Source organism: Podarcis liolepis (assembly GCF_965112155.1).
Source record: "Podarcis liolepis genome assembly, chromosome: 6".
NCBI lineage: Eukaryota > Metazoa > Chordata > Lepidosauria > Squamata > Lacertidae > Podarcis > Podarcis liolepis.
Window position 1 is genome coordinate 48,926,597 of NC_139559.1, and position 22,349 is coordinate 48,948,945.

The window sequence follows — 22,349 nt, forward strand, 5'->3', positions numbered from 1 at the left end:
GGGGCGGCCGGCCTGTCTCCTTGGCAACCCCATTGAGCAGTGCCGGCTCCCCCGGGAGGGCCACCCCCCGCGCCGCCGATCGCCAACACCGCCGACGCTGCGGCTGCCCGAGCCCGAGCCTGAGCCCGAGCCCGACCCTGAGCCCGAGCCCGACCCTGAGCCCGAGCCCAAGCCCGTCAGTCAGTCAGTCAGTCAGGAAGGAAGGAAGGAAGGAGAAATGAGGAGGGAGACGAGGGAGGAAAATTGCGCGCAGGGTGAAGAAAGGAGAAGGGCGAACGAGACGAGCTTCCAACCCAAAAAAGGGCTGGAAGACTGGGAGGATGCAGGATCGGGAAAGAAAGCGACGCCTTCCCCGCCCGCGACGTCGCCCGCTTGTCATTGGCAGCGCAGCGGGCGCCCAGAGGGGCTGGGCACCGGCACAGGGCCGCTCCGCAGCCGCGGAGGACAGCTGTGCAGCTAGCAAGGTGTGCCGCGTAGAGCGCGGCCCTTGTGTGGCCCGGTGGCCAGGCAAGCTCGGGCGGGGACCCCCATGCAAATCTAAGACGGGAGAAGAGGGCAGAGCAAAGGGGGTCCCTTCCCCAACCTCCGGCTCTGAGACTTCCCTGCGCCCCAGAAAAGCGAAAGGATTTTCTCTTCTTCTTTTTTTATAAATATTTTATTAAGTTTTCAAATACAAAGTTAGAAACATACACTGAACAAAAAAGTAAAAGAACAAGAAAAAGAAAAGAAGAAAAAGAAGAAAAGAAAACCAACCATTCAACACATTTTTTATATAACTAACTGGACTTCCTCGCATCTCCCTTACCCTGCATTCTTTATAATAAAGATATCAGCAAATTATTACCTTGTTTCGTACCTTATTTTGTACTTTTCAAATACTATACCTCTAAATTTAACATACTTTTCATCAGTTACTTATATCTTAAATTAAACATAGTATTACCTTAGATTTTGACCTTTTCTTACTTAAAATATAATTTCCTGTTTCCCAAATCTAATTGCTGAAGCTATAGTTTCCGAATCGTGTAAATTTTTAACATTCATACAACTTATATTGTTTTTGTAAATAGCCCTTAAATTTTTTCCAGTCCTCTTCCGTTGTTTCTTCTCCCAAATCTCGGATTCTGCCAGTCATTTCAGCCAGTTCCATGTAGTCCATCAATTGCGTCTGCCACTCTTCCAGTGTGGGCAAATCTTGTGTCTTCCAATATTTTGCGATAAGTATTCTTGCTGCTGTAGTTGCATACATAAAGAAAGTTCTATCCTTCTTTAACACTTTCTGGCCAACAATGCCCAAGAGGAAGGCCTCTGGTTTCTTGGGAAAGGTATACTTAAATACCTTTTTTAACTCATTATAGATCATTTCCCAGAAGGCCTTCACTTTTGGACAAGTCCACCAGAGGTGAAAGAATGTCCCTTCAGCCTCCTTACATTTCCAACATTTATTATCAGACAGGTGATATATTTTTGCAAGCTTGACTGGGGTCATGTACCACCTATAAATCATTTTCATAATATTTTCCTTCAAGGCATTACATGCCGTGAATTTCATTCCGGTGGTCCATAACCTTTCCCAGTCCTCAAACATGATGTTATACCCAATATCCTGAGCCCATTTTATCATGGCTGATTTGACTGTCTCATCCTGAGTGATTTTCTCTTCAACCTGCCCTCCATCCTCTTGCAGAAAACTCTTTGCCTGCCCTGCCCGTATCTCGTTTTTGCTTTTTAATTCCACACACGCACCCTTCGGACTTCGTGGCAATCGGGCGCGCGGGTGCATTTCCTAAGAGAGTGAGGACCCCCGCCTCCTCCCCACCTGCTCCCTCGCCAGCCAGCCAGCCGCGCGCCCTAGCCGGAGAGCCCCGGCCGTCCCCGTTGCGCAATCGGCTGGATCTCCCTTCAGCAGGCCATGCTCACAACTCGGCCCAGGGACCCCCAGCAGCGGATCTCCGGCTCAGCTGAAGAATCCGGCAACAAGCCCCCTCCTCCCCAATCGCTCCGCCGAAATACGCTCCAAAACCCCCCAAATAGGCCGCCGGCTGCCAAGTCTAGTGGCGCCCTGAGCGAGGGTCTCTCCCCAACACCGCCACCTCGAACTGCGTTCTCCCGGCTACCCGAGCGAACCAGCGGCAGGACCCCGGTATGGGCCCCCCCAATATTTTTTATAAGTCGGCGCCCCTGTTTGTTCCTAACACGGTGTTTTTCTTTACCAGACTCCTGTGCCCTCGATAAACACGCGCGCACCAGTTCCGTTGCCATCTGCTTCCAGTTCTGCCTCCAGGCAGGGGGGGCCGAATCCTGTAGCTCTCCGGCTCGCCAGCCAGGCCCCTTTCCTTCCGTGTCTGGTCTTCGGCTCCCCCTCCGTCGAGGCACTTGTTGCTGCTCGGTGGCTGAGGAGCAGAACACTTCCCGCTGGCCTCCTCCACGGCCACGCACGCACACACAGAGAGACACGCGCGCACACAAAGACGCTCTCCCTCTCTCTCGAGAAGGACTGTGCCTGCTCCGAGCTGAATGCCAGTCCCGGCCAACCTCTGAGACCCACCGCTCCTGCCTGGGAGAGAGCGAGAGCGCGCGTCCTCGCCCAGCCGCCCAGCGCAGCTCCTTGCCGGACGGGAAGGGTCATCCGAGGGCACCTGCGGGCCACCTAACCTGATCTATGATCAGCTCGGTGTGTGTCTCCTCTTACCGCGGGCGCAAATCCGGGAACAAGCCACCGTCCAAAACATGCCTGAAGGAAGAGATGGCCAAAGGCGAAGAGTCGGACAAGATCACTATCAACGTGGGGGGCACCCGGCATGAGACGTACAAGAGCACCCTGCGCACCCTGCCAGGCACCCGCCTGGCCTGGCTGGCCGACCCGGACGCCCAAAGCAACTTCGACTTCGACGGGCAGAGCAAGGAGTTCTTCTTCGACCGCCACCCAGGCATCTTCTCCTACGTGCTGAACTACTACCGGACGGGCAAGCTGCACTGCCCCGCCGACATCTGCGGCCCCCTCTTCGAAGAGGAGCTCACCTACTGGGGCATCGACGAGACCGACGTGGAGCCCTGCTGCTGGATGACCTACCGGCAGCACCGCGATGCCGAGGAAGCCTTGGATATCTTCGAGAGCCCGGAGCCCGGGGCTGGCGGGGCTGGCGAGGAGAACGAGGAGGAAGGAGCCCAGGAAATGTCTCTGCAGCGCATGGGCATGGACGACAGGCCACCGGGGGCCACGGGAGCAGGAGGCTGTTGCCGCAGCTGGCAGCCCCGGATGTGGGCACTCTTTGAGGATCCCTATTCATCCCGGGCAGCCAGGGTGAGTTGATGGGCATTTGGTGGGGGCACCTATGGGAGCGGGGGGGGGGCTCCCCACACACTGGCCAGATCCTCATGGGCCCCCAATCACTCAGTTACCCTTCCTGCGCCACCCCATTGTTACGTCTTTTGTTTCTCTCCAGAGACAACAGTTGCTTCACATTTCATTTTTAACATTTGTTTCAAAATGTTGTTACTAAATTATTTCCATGAGTTACATTCAGTTTGAGACATTTTTGTTATGGGCAGTATGGGATTTCATCCACTCTTGAAGGCTTTTGAGTCGAGTTTCTTTCTTTTCTTTGTGATGACCCTCCTGTTCATTCGCTGCTATTTTCTCTTCCTCTTTCCCTTCATGTGACCTTCTCTCCTTGCTCTCCCTTGCTGGCACAAACGTGAGAGGGCAGCGTCTCGGTTCTTATTTTTTCTCTCTCCGTGTGTTTCTTTTCTTTTTATACACACACATAGAGGAGTAAAACAGCACCCCTGAATTTGTATGGATGTGGCTTGCCCCCACCCCAGACAACGATCATTCCAGCACAACTCTCAGTAGGCAAACACAAGGCCTTCAGATTCCCAAGGCAGCCTTGGAGCAGTCTGCTCCAGCATTACGCATGCTGTCCCCTCTTCCACTCATGGAATTCAAGATCTAAAATATTTTTAGGAAAGCCCAGTAATAATTACCTCTATGAGTGGGGATCACATAACAAAAACTACCATAGAGAGATCAAAATTTTCATAAGTCGTGGGTCCATGACTTTTGAAAAACAGGGGTCTGTAGTACTTAGCTGATTAGGGACCACGGACCTATATATTTCCCTCCTATGCTTCTTCCAGGTTCACCACTGGCTTACATGCGTCCTTTCACACCTCTCTCTTGTGCATATGCTTACATGCATGTGTACAGAAATTCATTTCTTAAGCAGCCAAAGAAAGAAGAAGCTGTGGGTGGGAGTTTGCCCTTGACGACCCAAGGAGGGTACATTGCCCCAAACCTTTCTTTCTATTTATTGTCCTCTTTGATCCACTATCCAAAAACAAGCCGTCCTTTTGTTTAAGGAAGCTGTGATGCAACCCCCTGGTTTCACCCATGATAGAAGTAAATTTAATTTTCATCTTTTAGAATTCTAACTTGCAAGCAGATTAGTGATACCTGCCATTCCTACCTGTTTGCAAGTTCCGGAACAAGAAATACAGCCTGACGGGAAGCCACCTGCTACTTGCCTGCTTTTTCGCTTTGAGAGATACTTTTTCATGCCTACTGATGGAGACACACCCACTTCATTCCCATTCAAACCCACACAAATTAATAGGGGCAATCTCCACATGCTTTTGCTTTTTAATGTACGCATAAATCAAATGCATTATTCACATCCAGCCATACGCTCTTGCTTTTATACTCAAGAAGTAGTGGTTCATATCTCTGGTTCCTTAGTCACACCTATCACGTAAATGCTGGCACATATACTCTTAGCTCTCTCTGTCTCACATGCAGAAGCATTGCTGGCATTTAGAGGTGTAAAAAATGCAAGGGAACACTCTGAGCTCAGCCTAGATCCTGGCAGAGTTCACATTAAAATGTGTGCGTTGGTGGGTGGTTGGACTCTATAACCATCATAAGCAGCAAATACTCTTTTGGCACCTTAAAGACTAACAGGTTTTGGTGGGCATAAACGCTCATGGACTGGGGTCCACTTCATCAGCTGCATGAAACATTATCCTCCATTGCAGGTATGGTATAGGTGTATGCACATACATCCAACATGTTTTCTTCCAGCCAAACAGCCAAATCCCGAAACCAGACATTCCAAAGATGGCATTACAGGGCCCTTCTGTAGTCTCAAAGGTCTTAGATTTCCAAAGCTGCTCTCAATTTATGAGAGGGTCCAAAATAGACTTGCTGAAAACAGCCTCCAGGGATTTTCCCACACTGCCTTTGCCTGTCTCTCGTCTTCTCCTGGAAAATGCTTTCCCCAGCCATTGACCTCGGTGATGCCTGATGATATGATTATCAGAGCTAGAAACGAAAAAATCTGCACCAATGTAGTGATAAGTACATCTGTCCCTACCTTCTCCCTGCAAACCATTTAAGAATATGATCAGCCCAGCAGTGGCGTAGCGTGGGGGGTGCAGGGGGGGCCGGCCGCACCGGGCGCAACATCTGGGGGTTAGGGTTAGGGGGCGCAAATCCAGGGGTTAGGGGGCGCAAATTACTTGCCTTGCTGACAACCCATGCTACGCCACTGCAGCCCAGGTCATTGCATGAAAAAATCTCAGTGCCTGTTTTGTTTTTGTTTTTGCTAAGGTTTCAGTTTCTTGGAGAAAGCAAAGCTTAAGGGGCTCTCACTGTCAATGGCAGATGGAGAACCTGGCAGGAAATGTGACTGTCCTCTCCCAGGGACCAAGGCACAGGGCCATAGAAGAATGGCTTCGAAAAGCATCTACATTAAAAGGGAGAGGATATGTATCAAGATTTGGCGGGCATTAGCTAGATGGCATGACCTGGCAGACTTTGCTGTACTCTGGGGAAGCTGAGAGCAGTTGACCCAGGAAACTTCATTTACCTCCCTCTCTAAACTTCCTTACAACTGTGATAAGGATCCTCAAATGGTATAAACAGGTGCTGTTCAACTCATTTCAAGCTCTCAATACTTCCAGCAAGATTACCGGTATCTCAGTTTGTACCAGCTAAGTATCCAGTAGTGCTAGTGTTACATACTAGTGTTGAGAAGGGTGTTTTAAATGGTTCATGAAATATGAATGATTTGTCTTAGAAAGTGCCCTTGCACTTCATTTAGGTGGTGTAGAAATAACCCCCCTCCCCTTAATGGAATCCTGCTCTGAAAGAAACAAGTGTCAATGTATTATTTGTCACAGAAACAAGATCTCTGATGTTTGTTGTCCACTAAGGCTTGGCTTTCCAAAGACTGCCATAGATTCCATCTTTTTCATCACTGGAATAAATTCTAGCTGGCCTTAACTGGCCTTATTGACCTTTGTTCTTCATTGGGTACATGACATTTTGATTTGCTTTCTCAGGCCAGAAAATGTTTTTAATAATAATAATTCTGTATTTTTCTTGACTAAGACAACATAGCAGGAAAGGTACAAAAGTGATGTTACTCAGTCTCACTCCTTCAGTGTTCCTGCTCAAAAGATGTTGCCCTTTGCATGTAGTTGTATGAAAACGTGGGGAGCAAAGGACAGTCCTTTGGGGCCAAGTTGTTCATTGTAATCAATATTATTCATACTTCCCTGGCAAGCAAGAATGTCTGGGTTTTTCAAGCAGATGGCATTGGGATCAGCCAGGCAGGCCCCATTTCTGGCTGGACCCCATTACTCTTAGCCTGCCCCCGATCTCTCCCTCCTGCCACAAACCAGCATCATAAGACATCTTGGCCTATAAGGTTGTGCTGTGAAGGGGAGGAGCCTGTGGCATCATTATCAGAAGTGACAGTTTTATTGGTGCTTTGGCTGGAGCTAAGAGTCCCTGCTGTGGCATTGACTTCTGAAGGTTGGGTTTTGAGAGCTGTTTTTTTCACACATCTACGGAAGATATTTATCAGAACACAAAATGGGCAATGAGGCACAGGGCAACGACAGAGTTCATACTTCTTCTGGAATTACACTAACTCTAGTTAGGAAGTCCCTCAGCACAACAGAAATTGATTCCTCCATGCAAAATGCAGAGAAAGCAGCTTTGGCTGCAGGAAGCCAGCTGACTTTGGAGTAACAGTAGGAATTGGCGCTTTGTGCTGGGAAGGAGCCCTGTCCCCCTGCCGCGATGAACAAAGGCATGGCATGCTAGAGACTCACACAAACAGCTGTAATCATGGACATGAAACATTGCAGCAGTCTGCTCAGCAGGAGAGAGCAGAGTTTAAAAGCCCCAAATGAAAGCAGATCTCCCACCTTAATTTCTGCTGCTCACAGCCAGACATAATTTTGCATCCTGACTCACTTGCGGACTGTGAAGAACAGTAAAGGCAGAGCTGTGTAGTGGGCATAGCTCACCAGGAATTCATGCAGAGGTTCTTTGCTAACACTTTGCCTGCCACTAGAAGGCAAATGTTTCAGCAGTAGCAGAGATACTAGGATCTGACAGTGTTGGCCAGTGTGATATTGTGGTAATTGTGTCAGACTAGGCACAGACAAGGGGAGATCTAGGGTCAGTTCCCCACTCAGCCATGAAGTTCACTAGGTGGCCTCGATCTAGTCATGCTCTGTCAGCCTAAACTGTATTGCAGACTTGTTGTGAGGAGAAACATTGGGGTGTGTGGGTGTATGTCCCTTAGGTTCCTTGGAGTAACAGAAGGGTGGGAACGAGATAATAAATTAAGCTGCTAGACTGCTTTTGTTGCATTGCATATTGCATAGAAACAGGAGGAGGAGGAACAATACCCGAAAAGGCCTGCCTCCACCAAAATGACACTTCCACACCTGGAATATACCCCAGGCCAAATGGAGACAATTGCAACAATGTGGTGATGGGGGTTTTCCTTCCTCTTCCTCTTCTTTTCTCTGCACAGAGAAATGTAACAGAAAAGGTAACAATGTGCTTAGTAAGAGTGGCAATCATGTTAGCTACTGTTGCTGTTCAAGTAGATGGGGGGCAGCCCTAGAAACTACACTGAGGACTCAGCTATACAGCAGTAAATAAAATCTTTTAAGTGTGTTATAAAGTGCAATATACAAATGTGACTCTAGATTGCAATGGTGAGCTATGACAAATTCAGTATATTTTTCAAAAAAAAATTTAAAAAGCACTTTCACAGCATTTTTTTATATGTGTGTAGATTCTACCTGAGTGCATAAAACCACCGAAAGAGGAAACGAGCATGCCAGCAATGCATGTACAAGCCACAGGAAGAGGCTTCAATGACTCTTTGTGTAAACAAGAAAGTGCATGATCTAGAAAACAGGAACAAGCACACTACATATGTGAAATTAAGGTGTTTCCCCACTCCTGTAATGTGCATCACTTTACACTTGCTTACACTGAATTGTATTTTCAATTTTACTACTCATTCACCCAGTTTGGAGAGATCCTACTGGAGCTCTTCACAATCTTGGTTTGCTTTGTTTTAACCACCCTAAACAATTTGGTATTGTCAGCAGGTTTCCTCACTGTTCCTGAACTCTAGGTCATCTATGGACAAGTTTAAAAGCACAGGTTCCAATGGTGATGCTTGGGAGCCTGTGCTTTCTACATCTCTCCATAAAGAGAAGGGTCTGTTTATCCATACTCTCTGCTTCATGTTTCTTAACCAGTTACTGATCCTCTCTTATTCCACAGCTGCTAAGCTCAGGATTCTGTGGTGAGATGAGGTACTTTGTCAAAAGCTTTCTGAGAGTCTATCTCTATGCCTGTTGACATTATTGAAGAACTCTGATAGGTTATTAAGGCAGGACTTTCTCTTGTGGAAACCATGCTGGTTCAACTTCAGCAAGGGTAGTTCTTCTGTATGGTTGGTAATTTTGTAGAACAATGTTTTCTACCAGTTTCCCCAGATGTTGAGCGAACCAATCTGAATACCATATGAAAAATGGATGTTACATTGGTCACTTTCCAGTTCGCAGGTGTGGAGACTGATCTTAGGGGCAAGTTATGTGTTTTTGTTATAAAGTCAGCAGTTTCACATTTGAGTTCTTTAAGAACTCTCAAGTGATGGCTACCTGGATGCAGTGATTTGTCAGCTTTTATTTTGACAAAAAGACATTGAACGTCATCTCTTGACATCACGATTTGCCTCAGTTTCTCAGACTCCCTTGCTGTGAAAGTTAGGCACACGGATGTGCCTTATAAGTGAAGACAAATGCAAAGAATTAATTCGGCTTACTTCATAAAGTTCACGTAGGATAGTGGTTGATCCACCATTCAGAACAGATGGGAATCAACTTTACCCCAAGTATCTAAGTGGAGATGGCTAATTTAAAGGGGTTGTGCTTAGAGACTGGGGCAATTATTCCACAACCCCATGAAGTATTATGAAATCAATATTTGCCTTCATATCACAGGGCTGATGAGTCTCCTCTTGAGCTAAAATCAATGATCCAATGCAATGACTAGATGTTAACTGAGGCCAAGCAGTAAAAATGAAAAGCTCTGCAAGGCTCATCACCAACTTGGTAAAATTGTTAGGTGCACTGATTTGTTAAATAAAGCATCAAATTATTCTGAGAGAAATAGTGTACACGTGTGCATGTGCATGTGTGCTTGTGCTTATTTCACATTTGTTCCAGTTATTCATTTTCTGAAACATCTTGCATACTATGGAGCTTCAGCCAAGAGTATGAATTCTTCATTAGTATGTAGAATGGAAAGGCCATCAGCTTTGGAGGCAGGGTGTCAAAGCAGGGTGAACTATTGTTATTTTTTAATTGCTTTAGAATTTAAATATGCTTTTATTTTTATTCTAAGTTTCCGTTACCTTGTGAATAGCAGAAACTTATGCATGTATATTCAGTAGCAAGTCCCATTGAAACCTCTCAAGTAACTCTGTAATTCTATACACACTTAGCTGAGAGGATGAGGAATATTTGTGGACAGATATACATAGGACCGCTCTATTACATTTCAGTGGAAATTACTCTCAGGTACGTATGGCTGCAGCCTTAATGCCAGCTACACACACACACACCACTAGCCTGTTTTAAAATGAAATCTGAGTTTAATGCAAATAAATATGTTAAATATTGACACTAATAATCTCAGAAAATTCAATTGATAACTTTCTGTGAAACACATTGAATTAAAGGATGAATAAGTAGGACGGGGGGCAGGCACGGATGGAGCTGTGGGTTAAACCACAGAGTCTAGGACTTGCCGATCAGAAGGTTGGCGGTTCGAATCCCCGTGACGGGGTGAGGTCCCGTTGTTTGGTCCCTGCTCCTGCCAATCTCGCAGTTCGAAAGCACGTCAAAGTGCAAGTAGATAAATAGGTACCGCTCCAGCAGGAAGGTAAATGGCATTTCCGTGCACTGCTCTGGTTCGCTGGAAGCGGCTTAGTCATGCTGGCCACATGACCCGGAAGCTGTATGCCGGCTCCCTTGGCCAATAAAGCGAAATGAGCGCCGCAACCCCAGAGTTGGCCACAACTGGACCTAATGGTCAGGGGTCCCTTTACCTTTACCTTTAAGCAGGACAGGAGCACACAGAACTTTCTGATTTGGGATTCTCAGCAACTGGCATTCAGAGGCATATTGTCTCGACACTGGAGCTAGTACTCAGCCAACATGACTAATAGCCATTGATAGCCTTTTCATGGATTTGTCTAATCCCCTTTTAAAGCCAACTGAGTAGATGGCAAACTCATCTGGCATTTATTCCTATACCATGGAGGAAAACAGATTTGCCCAATAACCGCCAGCCCTTGCTTCTGGAAAGTTATCAGTTTCAAAGGCAGTTTGCCAAGTGATGGGGAGAGTTGTGTTGTTTGGGGAAAAGAAACTTAAAACTCCTCTGTGCTCTCTGAACTAGTTTTACTGAGGATCCTAGCCTTAGCCTTCAAGCAAATCATCTGGCTTAGTCTGCTCTCATGTGGACAGGAAAAGCCAAACTAAAATCTGTGAATTTCACAACAGATCCCCTTGTATCTAAATGGTAGGTACTGTATATATTCTGTAGTACATGTAGCCTCACAGTTTAGGGTTTTGGATTATACTCCTAGGTAGTATGAATCATTTATTTAATTGCAAACCAGTGCTTTAATTAATATCACATCAAAATGATATATGAACCATCAAACTTACTTCATCAAAGCTACCAGACCTTTGCTCCAAGTCATCATCAACCAAAGCACAGAAATAGCCTTCTTATGTTCATGTGGGTTTTAATCCATGCATTGGTTGGCAAACTAATGTGCAGGGGGGAAACAAACAAGAATGAGGTTGGAACACAAACAAACACAAGTAGTCCCAACTGGGTAATTGAGTTCTTCCTGTTTATTGTTAGTATCAGTGGCGTGTGAGACTGGCTGGCCTTTGGGATACAGGAGAAACTAAAACTACTGATGAGTTTCATTGCCATCAGAGGCATGGAAATTTCACGCTGCCCAACAATTTGGTCCAAAAAGGACATCATAAAGCAATGGGGAAGTTGGGTATGGCATGTTCAGTTCTCACCTAATCTTGGCACATACTTATTAGTATTATTCCTTGAAGGTTAGCATAGTGTTGAAGGTAAAAGACAGGAGACAGACTGCCTGCAAGCTCAGAATTTTGAGGTATGAACACTCACTGTTCCACAGTCTCCTCCCTCCAACTTCTTTGACTGATCAATCTCACTGAGTTGGGGGTGTGGCTGGAACTGAAAACTAAGATTCATTCAAGAAGGAAAGGATCCATTCAAAAAAGATTCCTCCTCTCCTCAGAGACCACGGCCACATCAAGTGGGTAGAGAAAAACTCCAAGCTTGTCATTTGATCATGGCTATGCCTCTTCCTAGGCTCAAATCAAGCATACATCTTCATTCTGTATCTTCTTTGTAGCAATTAATAAGTGCACTGGAGAAAGAGAGAGGTGTTGTTTTCTACATATATTGTTTTTCTGCTCCCATGGCCTGTTCATTTTAATCACTGAGCTTATTTTCTCGTCCTCCTGCAGATAATTGCTTTTGCCTCGCTTTTTTTCATTCTGGCGTCCATAACAACCTTTTGCCTGGAGACTCACGAAGCCTTCATCATAGATGTTAACGTGACTGAAACGCTGGTGACGGGCAACACAACCGAGACCTTTGTGATGCGAAAGCTGGAGACGGAACCCATCCTCACCTATGTTGAGGGAGTCTGTGTCCTGTGGTTCACTCTGGAGTTCCTAGTGCGCATTGTTTGCTGCCCAGATAAATTGGTCTTCATCAAGAACCTTCTTAACATCATAGACTTTGTAGCCATCTTGCCCTTCTATTTGGAGGTGGGACTCAGTGGCCTATCATCCAAAGCTGCACGGGATGTGCTGGGCTTCCTGAGGGTAGTACGTTTTGTTCGGATCCTGCGGATCTTCAAGTTGACACGCCATTTTGTGGGGCTTCGGGTACTGGGCCATACACTTCGGGCCAGTACCAATGAGTTCCTCCTCCTTATCATCTTCCTGGCTCTGGGGGTTTTGATCTTTGCCACCATGATTTACTACGCTGAAAGGATTGGAGCCAAGCCATCTGATCCGAGTGGAAGTGAGCACACCCACTTTAAGAATATTCCCATTGGATTCTGGTGGGCAGTGGTGACCATGACCACATTGGGCTATGGCGACATGTACCCCAAAACCTGGTCGGGCATGCTGGTGGGGGCTCTTTGTGCACTGGCAGGGGTGCTTACCATTGCCATGCCTGTCCCAGTTATTGTCAACAATTTTGGAATGTATTATTCCTTGGCAATGGCCAAGCAGAAGCTGCCAAAGAAGAAAAAGAAGCACATACCTCGCCCAGCGCCGCTTGACTCACCAACGTACTGCAAGTCAGAAGGCAACTCACCCCGCAACAGCATTCAGAGTTATAACAGCCCTCCGGCAGCTGCACCGGCAGGGGTGATGGAGAGGAAAAGATCAGGTGAGGTGCAAGAGCTTGGGCTGAACTAAAGCCAGAGCGAGAAAAATTGGTGGTGGGAGACTAGAAGCAGCTAAACACCTTGCAGATTCTCCATCATGTATGTTCCTCCATTAGGCCACTCATATCATGATGCTGAATTCATAGTTAAAACAGAGGTTGGCTTTGAGCAATTCTCTCAGCACGTCCCGCTATTAAATGTTCCCTTTTGTGTTTATGGATCAGGGTAATTGGATATGTTTAGCCAAAGCTTCTGACTTGGTCAACATGTCAGCATGGTCTCATTGTACCAGCTAGATCTTGAGCCAAATTCTCTACTTTGATGTAAATGAGAAGTAGCTTTATTCAACGAATTACTTTGTTCTCAATATCTAATGGCTCCATGTAGCATCAAAATTAGCAAGTGTTTGCAGTGGGGGACAGAGATGTGTTATGATCAACGATCAAAGACATTATGATACATTTTCACCAATGGCCTGCTTGCACTATTTATTTAATAAATTTATTTTATTAATTAATTAAATTTCTATACTGCCCCTCATCTAAGGATCAGAGGGCAGTTTACAATATAAAAAACCAAAAATACATAACATAGTAACAAACAAAAACAATAACCCTGCCTCCATAGTTTAAAAGGCCATAAATTATTTAATTAGCTGAAGGCCTGAGCAAAGATATGCATCAAAGGTGCCAGGTGAGCCTCCCTTGGGAGAGCACTCCACAAACAGGGAGCCACCACAGAAAAGGCCCATTCTCAATTGGAAGAAAGGCTAATCTTCCAAGTGTCAAATCACCAACAGAGATCCCTAAACTGCTGAAGAGAGTGAATCCTAAGCATAACTACTCTCATATCTCAGTGTCCAAAGCCACTCAGTATCATGTGAAACACAAGGGAAAAGTACCTTACATGGATCACTGCAAGGGGCAGTGTTGGCAAGCCTCTCTCAGGGGAGTTGTGCAAGCTTCTCCTTTGGACATTACACCAAGGATGTCCTTCTTTTTGAACCTGTGGGGACCCTGATCTGGATCATGTCCAGAGGGGAGAGCTAAGCTGTTCCCTTTATGCTGTTTTCCAATGGAAAATCACCCCCCAAAGCTGCTATTTGCTGCTGTTAATAGTGCAGAAAGATTCCACAGGGAAATAGTGGGGGTGGGGGGTGGGAGGCATAATAATCCCCTGTTCATGGTACTTCCCAAGACTGCTTTGAACCATGGGATTCAAATAGGTTAAGCAGTTTGCGCAGTTTGACCATGTAAAAGTAAAAGAAGATGCATGGTCTCTTGCCCATCAACTCCTAATATCGTGAACCATTTGACCTTTTCTGTAGCCACAAGTATTGATAAAGGGTCTCTTCAGCACCCCAGAGTCAGCCGAGTAGCCCTTGATATGTGTCATGTGTGTGGGAAGCTTGTGAACATGACAGGCAGGTGATTTGTTTCTGATTGTTGCAGTGCTTTCCCCTTTCAGCAGCTGGCACTTGTTGTTAAGCGAGGCATAGTTGCTGCCCAGGGCTGTGGCTCTCTAAGGGATTCCTCTTGCAGGCTCCTGTCTAGCAGTCAGGAGTGCTCTGGGACCTCTGCGACGATCCTAAGTGTACAGCACCACTTAAAGGGGATGAGAGAAAGAGAGCTTGAGAGAGAGAGACCTTGAGAGAGGGAGAGAGAGAGCTTTATTGTCCTTTGCCACAACAGAGGCAAGAATTTGCATGCAACGGCCTTCCAGTAAATGAATCCTAGAGAAACCGAGGTGGACATGTGCCCATGCACGAATGGAACTCAGAAGAGCATTGATAACAATAGAACTGGAGCATCTAACACCTGCTGAGGATCTGCCTTGAATGGATTCTCTCTAGATTTAGTAATAACAAAAGGCTTTCAGACACAGGTCTCAGGAGGATGTCCTTGGCTCACCCTCCGCATCACTGCTAGCAGGAAGCCAGCCTTTAAATTTGCTTCTTAAGATTTCCCACCTTGTTAGTGGCCGGATAATGCTTTTAGGCTGGCCTGTCAAAGAGGCTCAATGGCAGGCTGATTGGAGCCATTCTCAAGTGCCAGTCTTGTCACCCAGGTGAAGGAAGCTGTCCGGATATGCAAGCTCTGTTATTGGCAGAAAGTTGGACCAGGTATGACATAACTGGCACTAACTGGCCTTCTTGAGGAATCCAAGAATGTCAGAGCATGGTGGCTGAGCAGCTCACTTGGTTTCTTCAGACTGTGGCATTGGTATGAGGTAATGAGTAACACACTTGTCTATGAACTGGAAGAGGACTGTAGGGATGGAATGTAATCAGAGGCATCTCATACAAGGCTTATCAAGTACCTGATACAGTAAGCTGCTTGCAAGAGACTCCAGTTTCTGTAGAAACCATAGAGCCATTGCCATAGCAGTAACATTTGCTATATTGGCAGGCAGTTTCTGCAAGCGCTCTCTCTTTCTGCAGACTTATGGGGAGGAATTTAATGTAGCACTCAGCAGATTGCTCCATCAGTGCAAGCATTTATATTTGCCTAATGGAACCATCTGCCCTCTCCTCTCCTTGTGCCCTATTCTGGGGGTTCTAAACCCACAAACCAATTGGGGATGTGGGGCATGTGAGGGCAGAGAAGGGTGGTGGGGGAGATGCCCCATTGTGCTAGTGGAAGCCATTGCATTATAGAGTCAAATCTTCCATATGCATTACATTTTCTATAGCATACAGTATTTGATAACAGTATCGGGGAGCATTTGGTATGGCATGTTTTGCAATGGCGAAAGAGCTGAATGCAGACCACCGCTACCCCCAAATCTGAAAGACAAGAATTTGATCCTAGATTGTATTGGAAGCATCCCAGGATCATGGCCGGACCATCAGATGGTATAAACTTGAAGGGAGATGGCGGGATAAGAACGACTGCCTTGTCTCCCACAGCACTGAGGGACTTAAAGTACATGACTGAGTTGCAACTTGGTAGGTCTAACCTGTGCTGCCCATGTAGTCTCCACACTACGGCTGCTGCTTTAGCATCAAGAGAGCATTACCCTTCCCCACTCCTCTCCATACTGTGCAGCTGCCATGTATGCCTCATCTTCTCCAAGGACCTTTGCCGTTGTGCTAATGTCCAGTTTGCATCTTCTCAGAGGCATCCTGTCAGCCACTGTTAGAACAGGATGCTGAACTAGATGGATCTAGCAGTCTCACCTTATGTCTACCTGCTTGCACAACAAAAACCTGCTTTTGTAATGGGACTTGTGGCTTCTCTTCTTCCCCTCCAACCCCTTCCACGTATCCCCAAATCTGCACCAGAGCAGATTTTGTGGGAACCTGAGGGAGAAGTGCAGGGGAGAAAAGGAAGGAGAAGCCCTGCTGCAAGCATGGATGCGCTGATTATGCTATGTTGGCTCTCTCAGTAGCACATGCCTAACATTTTCCAGCAAAGTGAAGATTTACTTCAGATTCACTGCCTCTCTTTTTCTCTACAGAACTCCTCAGTTTGCAAGGCAAAGTCTCCCCGCCCCAATTTATTGCATTTATAGTCCATATTTTTCTCCCAGGAGCTTGAGGTGGTGTACATAGTTCTCCCTCAGTTAAATCCCACAGCAACGCTGTGAGATAGGTTGTGAGGCAGTGACTGGCCCAAGGTCACCCAGTCAGCTTTATGGCTGAATGGGGATTTGAACCCTAGTCTCCCAGGTCCTAGTCTGACACTAGCCACTAGGCCAGCCCACCCATTGCTTCACACACTGTGGGGAGCGAACTCTCACTGAGCCTGCCAGAAGGTTTTCCAGAACCTTCTGTGTTTTTTGCTTCTTTGCCAAGCAGGTACAGATCCAGTCTCCTCCCCCCCCAAAAAAAAACCACTTACCTCTTTGCCTATTCTTTCTCCTTTCCAAGATACCAAGCAGAACGGCGATGCCAACGTGGTGCTGTCAGACGAGGAGCAGCCCCTTTCACCGCCTCACGAGGAGAACCAGCCCATGAGGCGCTCCAGTACCAGGGACAAAAACAAGAAAGCAGCTACCTGCTTTCTTCTGAGTGCTGGAGATTTCTCTTCCACTGCTGATGGTGGCATCCGGAAAGGTATGAAGGAGACCTAGAGGCAAGCGCCGGTGGATGGAGGGGAGGTTGTGGACGAAAGAAACATGAGGCAGGAATCCCAGCTGGGCTGCTTTGCAGTCTTTGTCACAGCTGAAAAGGGAAGAAAATACTGCTTTTTAAAGCCCACAGCCCTTCATGCTCTTTTCCTGCTTGTGATAGAGTTGCCAGGTTGGGACCTGGAGGGCGTTTATGTAAGTCTCCCAGTGAAGCAGTAAACAAAGGTTGCATCCACCCCATGTATTTAACCACTTTAGCAGTCACAGCTTACCTCCAAAAGCACCCTGGGAACTGTAATTTGCTAAGTGTGCTGGGAATTGTAGCTTTGTGAGGGGTCTCCTCTCAGCACCCTTCATGAACTGCAGTTCCCAGGATGCCTTGAGGGGGAGGCACATCTGTTAAAATGTCCTAAGAGTGCTTCAGAAAATGGCATGGATGTGACTAGGGCAGCCGTGACATCTCCTTCCCTCTACCTTCTTGGTCCTGTCAACAACCCTCCTCTGACACCTGCTGTGGCAAGCAAGACTCCAGGTATGGTTGGGAAGAGGATGGAGGGCAAGATCAGGGAGGTAATGCATGAGAGAAGCTGTAGCTGCCTTGCCCCTCACGTCAACAAGAGATTTCAAGGCATATGAACACTCGGGCTGCGGCTCCGTTTGCCCACAAGAAGCAATACTCTCCTCTTACATTCAGGTAGCTCATCAGAACTATCTTTAACCAAAGCCACAGCTGGTTTGTGCTTCTGTTCCATCTCCAACTATTTAGGCTATGTAACTCATGTCTTTGGAGCAGATTTGTCAAGGTGTTCAGGTTGGGTTTCATAACCTTCCACCCCACCTCCTCCTTTCTTTCAATTTTCATCAGACTTTGAGAGTGGCTGTATTTGATTTTACTCTTCTTCATTTCTTCATCCATCTGCCCCACCATATGTCTACAGCAGAGCCCCTCTAGAGATGGTCCTTCACAGTTTCTTTCCTCATGGTTTGCTGCCCCTTGTTCTTCCTTGATGTCGCTTTAACTACTCTTTGTGCAATGCTTGCCTCTGTGTGCTTCCTCCTCTTTGACCGTGGGCTGTTATTTTGGTTAATAGCTATTTTACATGCTGAAGAGGCCCAAATAACGCCTATGTACTCTTACATTTGCATTGAAGTGTGAAAAAATATCAGGTTGCACGCAGCCTCCATCTCTGAGAGAATATAGAAACCGTTGGAGCTGTATAATGACCTGAAAAACAAACAAATAAAATGAGGTGTCTGCTTGTAGGGCAGAGTATGGGGATGCATAGGTAGAAAGAAGAGAAACAGTGAAAATGGGGGAGAAATGAGACAATAGGGTGAGGACATTGAGAGAGATACATACACACAAATATAGGCAATAGTTCTGGAAAGTGAGTAGCTGCTTAACTGTGGTATCAAATTTCACATGGGAGGAGTGGGATCCTTAGAATTGTTACATTAATCAGAACATTTCCAGATCCACCAAGCGTCTCCATTTTCCAGGGACAGTCCAGGATTTACAGAAGCCACCTCAGTTTCTGATCTGATCCCAGAATATCTTGCTTCTCCTTAGAACGTCCCAATTTCCATAGGAGAAATGTTGGAGGGTATGGAGTTATCTAACCCCTAAGCCTCCCAAAGGGCAGTTTCTTGCATCTGTCCTTTACATCTTTCTTTCAGATTTGCCTTTGCATAGAGACTCAGGTTAAATGCATTTATCTGATTCCCTTCCACTTTATCTATTAAGCCCATCTACCTGTTTAGTTAACTTCCTTCGGTCTCTGCTCTATTTATGCCTGCCAGCCTTTATTCCAAATGGCTTTTTAATATCCCTTCCCAGCAATAAAGGCATATTTTTCTCTGATTTACAACTCTTGTCCTTGTTAATACCCCATGAGTTCAGAGCATTTGAGCTCTGATTTACACTAGCAAGTATAGGAGGAGAACAGTGGGTAGATTTTAAAAAAAGAGAAGCAGTTCACAGTAACTAGCCTGGGTAAGTTTATTGATTTCAATAACACCAGCAGTCAGCAGCTATTGGCAGTACTTTTAAGACAGACACAGTTGAGAAAACATAATCAAATAAGGCTGAGTCATTAGTATGAGCAGTTCTGCTGGCTCTTTGCCTCTTTGTTGAGAACTGAAAAGCAAGCCTTAGCTCAAGGACAGGGAGCCTGTGGCCCTGTTCTTGTTGCTAGACTGCAGCTCCCATCTTCCCTGATCATTGGCCAAGTCCAACAACCACTGGGTCCCCCCACAACTTTCCCCTCCCTTCCCCAGCCGCTTAGATTTGAAGCCTTGTCAACACACAGCAGCAGTCATACCCTGGGGAATGGGTAGCCAATGGGTCTCAAACCCTCGGTAAGTTAGGGACTTCCTCTGCATGTGAAGAAAGGCTCCAGCAGATGGAGCAGACAAGACCAATAGTGGGTCCAATGGTCAGGGAAGCTGTGTTTGCATGTGATGTAGAGGCAAGATGGGACTTGTCCACCTTGGAAGGTTGTTCATCTAGGACAGCGGTTCTCAACCGGTGGGTCCCCAGATGTTGTTGGACTACAACTCCCATCATCCTTGAGCTCTGGCCTTGCTAGCTAGGGGTGATGGGAGTTGTAGTTCAACAACATCTGGGGACCCACAGGTTGAGAAAGGCTGATCTAGGAGAAGGAAAACTCTGACCCTAAACCTCCACTGCCTTGCAGATCATCTTTAAGAAAAGGCTAGGGAGCAAACCCTTCACAAATCTGGAGTGGGATCACCAGATACTGCTTCAGTATCTGCTCATTCCTGTCTCCAAATCTGCAGGTCATCCTGTCCTGTTCCTGTCTGACCTATGAAGTTGACAGGGACCAGCATGGGGTGTGTAGCCTTCAGAGGTAGCATCCCACAGTGAACACTTGGACTTGTCCCAAGAGGAAGGGATAGATGTCTGTCTCAGGAAACATCTAGCTGCATTCTCTAGTGCTCAACTGGGGTCATGAGAAGCTGGTACTGGTGCCACCTACCTGCAAAGAAGTAGCAGAGGAGTTTCCATGCTTTCATAGGATGGTGAGGTGAGCATCAATAAGGTTGCAACAATACTTTCATTTGGGACTGGTATCCAGATGGGGACTAAGAAGGGTATTTTGAGCAGGCTATTTAGATCATGACATGTTTCTATTGCTAGCTTATAACAGTCTAGTTGCCCCTACTCATCATCTGGAAAGGCCCTAACTATGGGATTTGTGGATTTTATATATTAATTCTCTCTCTCTCTCTCTCTCTCTCTCTCTATATATATAGAGAGAGAGAGAGAGAGAGTTATATATTAATTATATATTATATTTTAACTATATTTAAAATGTAGATGAGCAAACCACATATGAGATATTTACATTTGATGTACAATGTAAATCACACCTTTGTTTCTGTGAATGTAGTGGGTCTCTGTTGCAAGAAAGGATCATTTAAAAGCATACTGAGGGTCTTGGATTCAGTCCATGATGGGTCTCCTGTGCTTGTAAATAGTTCTGCAGAACCAGGAGTTATATTGGGTGCTGCTTCTCACAACAGCAGAAGACTGCGGGCTGCTATTGATTTTGGCAGTCCTCAGCTGAGCTCGATGGTGTATGTCTAAGTGCACATACATGGATGTGGAAGTGAGTAATTGATCATGAGGCAATGCAACTCATTTCATGTCTCTTTCTCCAGCATTAACGTATGCCCATAAATCTCTGTGCTGTGCGATGAGTGCCTGCACGCTGAACCTATGAAGTATTATGATACCAAAGAATGATCTCAGCTCCCTTCCTGGTGGCCCAGATCTCTTTGTGAAATGCCTTCACGCAGTTCCCTGGCAACAAACAAAACCCATTTTTAACCACTTAGGGTGACTTCAACCAGCGTCTGTGTGCATTGCTGGGAAAGCTGCCTGTCTAGTTAAGCTGCACTCTTAGCAATTAGCAGAGCAAACAAAGCAACAACAAAAACACCTTCTCACAACCATCTATTGCTTGGCAAATTTTCTTATAGTTGTTTCAGAAGTAGCTCTGGATCATGTGCTTTTTTGATATCAGTTGTCTATGTCTGGACAGGAGTTTCACTTGCTCCTTCTTGACACAGATATCAAGACAGAAAATGCAAATAAGTACAGTACAATTGTATTCCAACACCATACTGCTTTTTTGGTTCTGGCATTTCCAGGTTGATGCAGGTTGGTTGTGAATTGGAGTCATGGAATCATAGAATTGGAAGGGACCATGAAGGTCATCTAGCCCAACCCCCTGCAATGCAGGAATTTCAGCTAAAGCATCCATGTCAGAAGGCCATCCAACTTCTGCTTCAAAACCTCCAGGGAAGGAAAGTCCACCACCTCTTGTGGGAATCTGTTCCACTGTGGAACAGCTCTTACTATCAGAAAGTTCTGCTTGATGTTTAGTTGGAATCTCCTGCCTTGTAACTTGAATCCATGGGTCCCTCAACCATTCCTCATAAGGCTTGGTTTCCAGACCCATTATCATCTTGGTTGCCCTCCTCTGCACATATTCCAGCTTGTCAATGTCCTCCTTAAAGGGCGGTGCCCAGAACTGGACACAGTATTCCAGGTGTGGTCTATTACTTCCTTTGACTGGGACACTATACTTCTATTGATGCATCCTAGAATAGCATTCGTTTTTGTTTGTTTGTTTTTGCTGCTGCTGCTGCATCACATTGTTGATTTGTGTTAAGTTTGTAGTCTTCCAAGGCCCCTGGATCCCTTTCACATGTACTACTGGCAAGGTGTCCCTCATCTTGTATTTGTGCAGCTGGTTCTTCCTGCCTAAGTGCAGAACCTGACATTTGTCCCTATTGAAATTCATTTTGTTAGTTTTGTTAGTTTGATGGCATCCATTTCAAAACTAGGTCACACCATGGAAACAGCACAACTGCAAGCACAGTCTGAAGCAGAACTGGGAAACCTGTGTCCCTTCAGATGTTGTTGAACTACAACTCCCATCATCCCTGATTGTTGGCCATACTTGGCACTTGTGCACACTGGCTGAGGCTGATGAGAGTTGGAGTCCACAGCATCTAGAGCAGTGTTTCCCAACCTTTTTTGGGCAAAGGCACACTTGTTTCATGAAAAAATCTCAAGGCACACCACCATGCCAGATGGGGAAAGGTCACTTTTTACTTATGTAAAAAAAAATAAAAAAATAGTAACAGCATAGAAGGTAATGGTTAGGCCCTCTTCCAAATATGCTAGGTTTTTATTTGCAGGGACTGTTCTACATGGGAAAGCATTCAGCACTGTCATTCTCCCATCTGCCATCTGAATTGGTACTATTCTGGGTCAACTTACTCTGCTGCATGTGTAGATGAAAATGGCACCAAGTGTGGGGGAGGGGGCAGAACAGGTTTCAGATACAGGATATTAAGCATACACGTACTTCAGATTGAACTGGTTGCTTGCTTTGCAAG

The 22,349-nt window shown here is 46.1% G+C and overlaps 1 protein-coding gene and 1 long non-coding RNA gene across 11 annotated transcripts in view; one reads left to right on the forward strand and one right to left on the reverse strand.

The window, feature by feature from the left end:
• Positions 1-2,190: 2,190 nt before the first annotated feature.
• The window catches only part of KCNC4 (potassium voltage-gated channel subfamily C member 4), a 66,294-nt gene continuing 46,135 nt past the window's right edge, over positions 2,191-22,349 (forward strand). For all 10 annotated transcript variants that reach the window (XR_014527600.1, XM_083509478.1, XM_083509480.1 and 7 more), the window contains exons 1-3: positions 2,191-3,304; positions 11,908-12,847; positions 16,717-16,902. Coding sequence is in view for 9 of the 10 variants with exons in the window: in XM_083509478.1 (XP_083365604.1) it covers positions 2,663-3,304; positions 11,908-12,847; positions 16,717-16,902 (1,768 nt within the window). In the remaining variant the exon portion in view is untranslated. The remainder of the gene's footprint in view (positions 3,305-11,907; positions 12,848-16,716; positions 16,903-22,349) is intronic.
• On the reverse strand, positions 5,593-11,899 carry LOC310709622. Its single transcript, XR_014527605.1, has 3 exons — positions 11,539-11,899; positions 7,705-7,824; positions 5,593-5,744 (listed from the first exon to the last, which is right to left on the reverse strand). It is a non-coding gene; the product is annotated as an uncharacterized lncRNA (long non-coding RNA).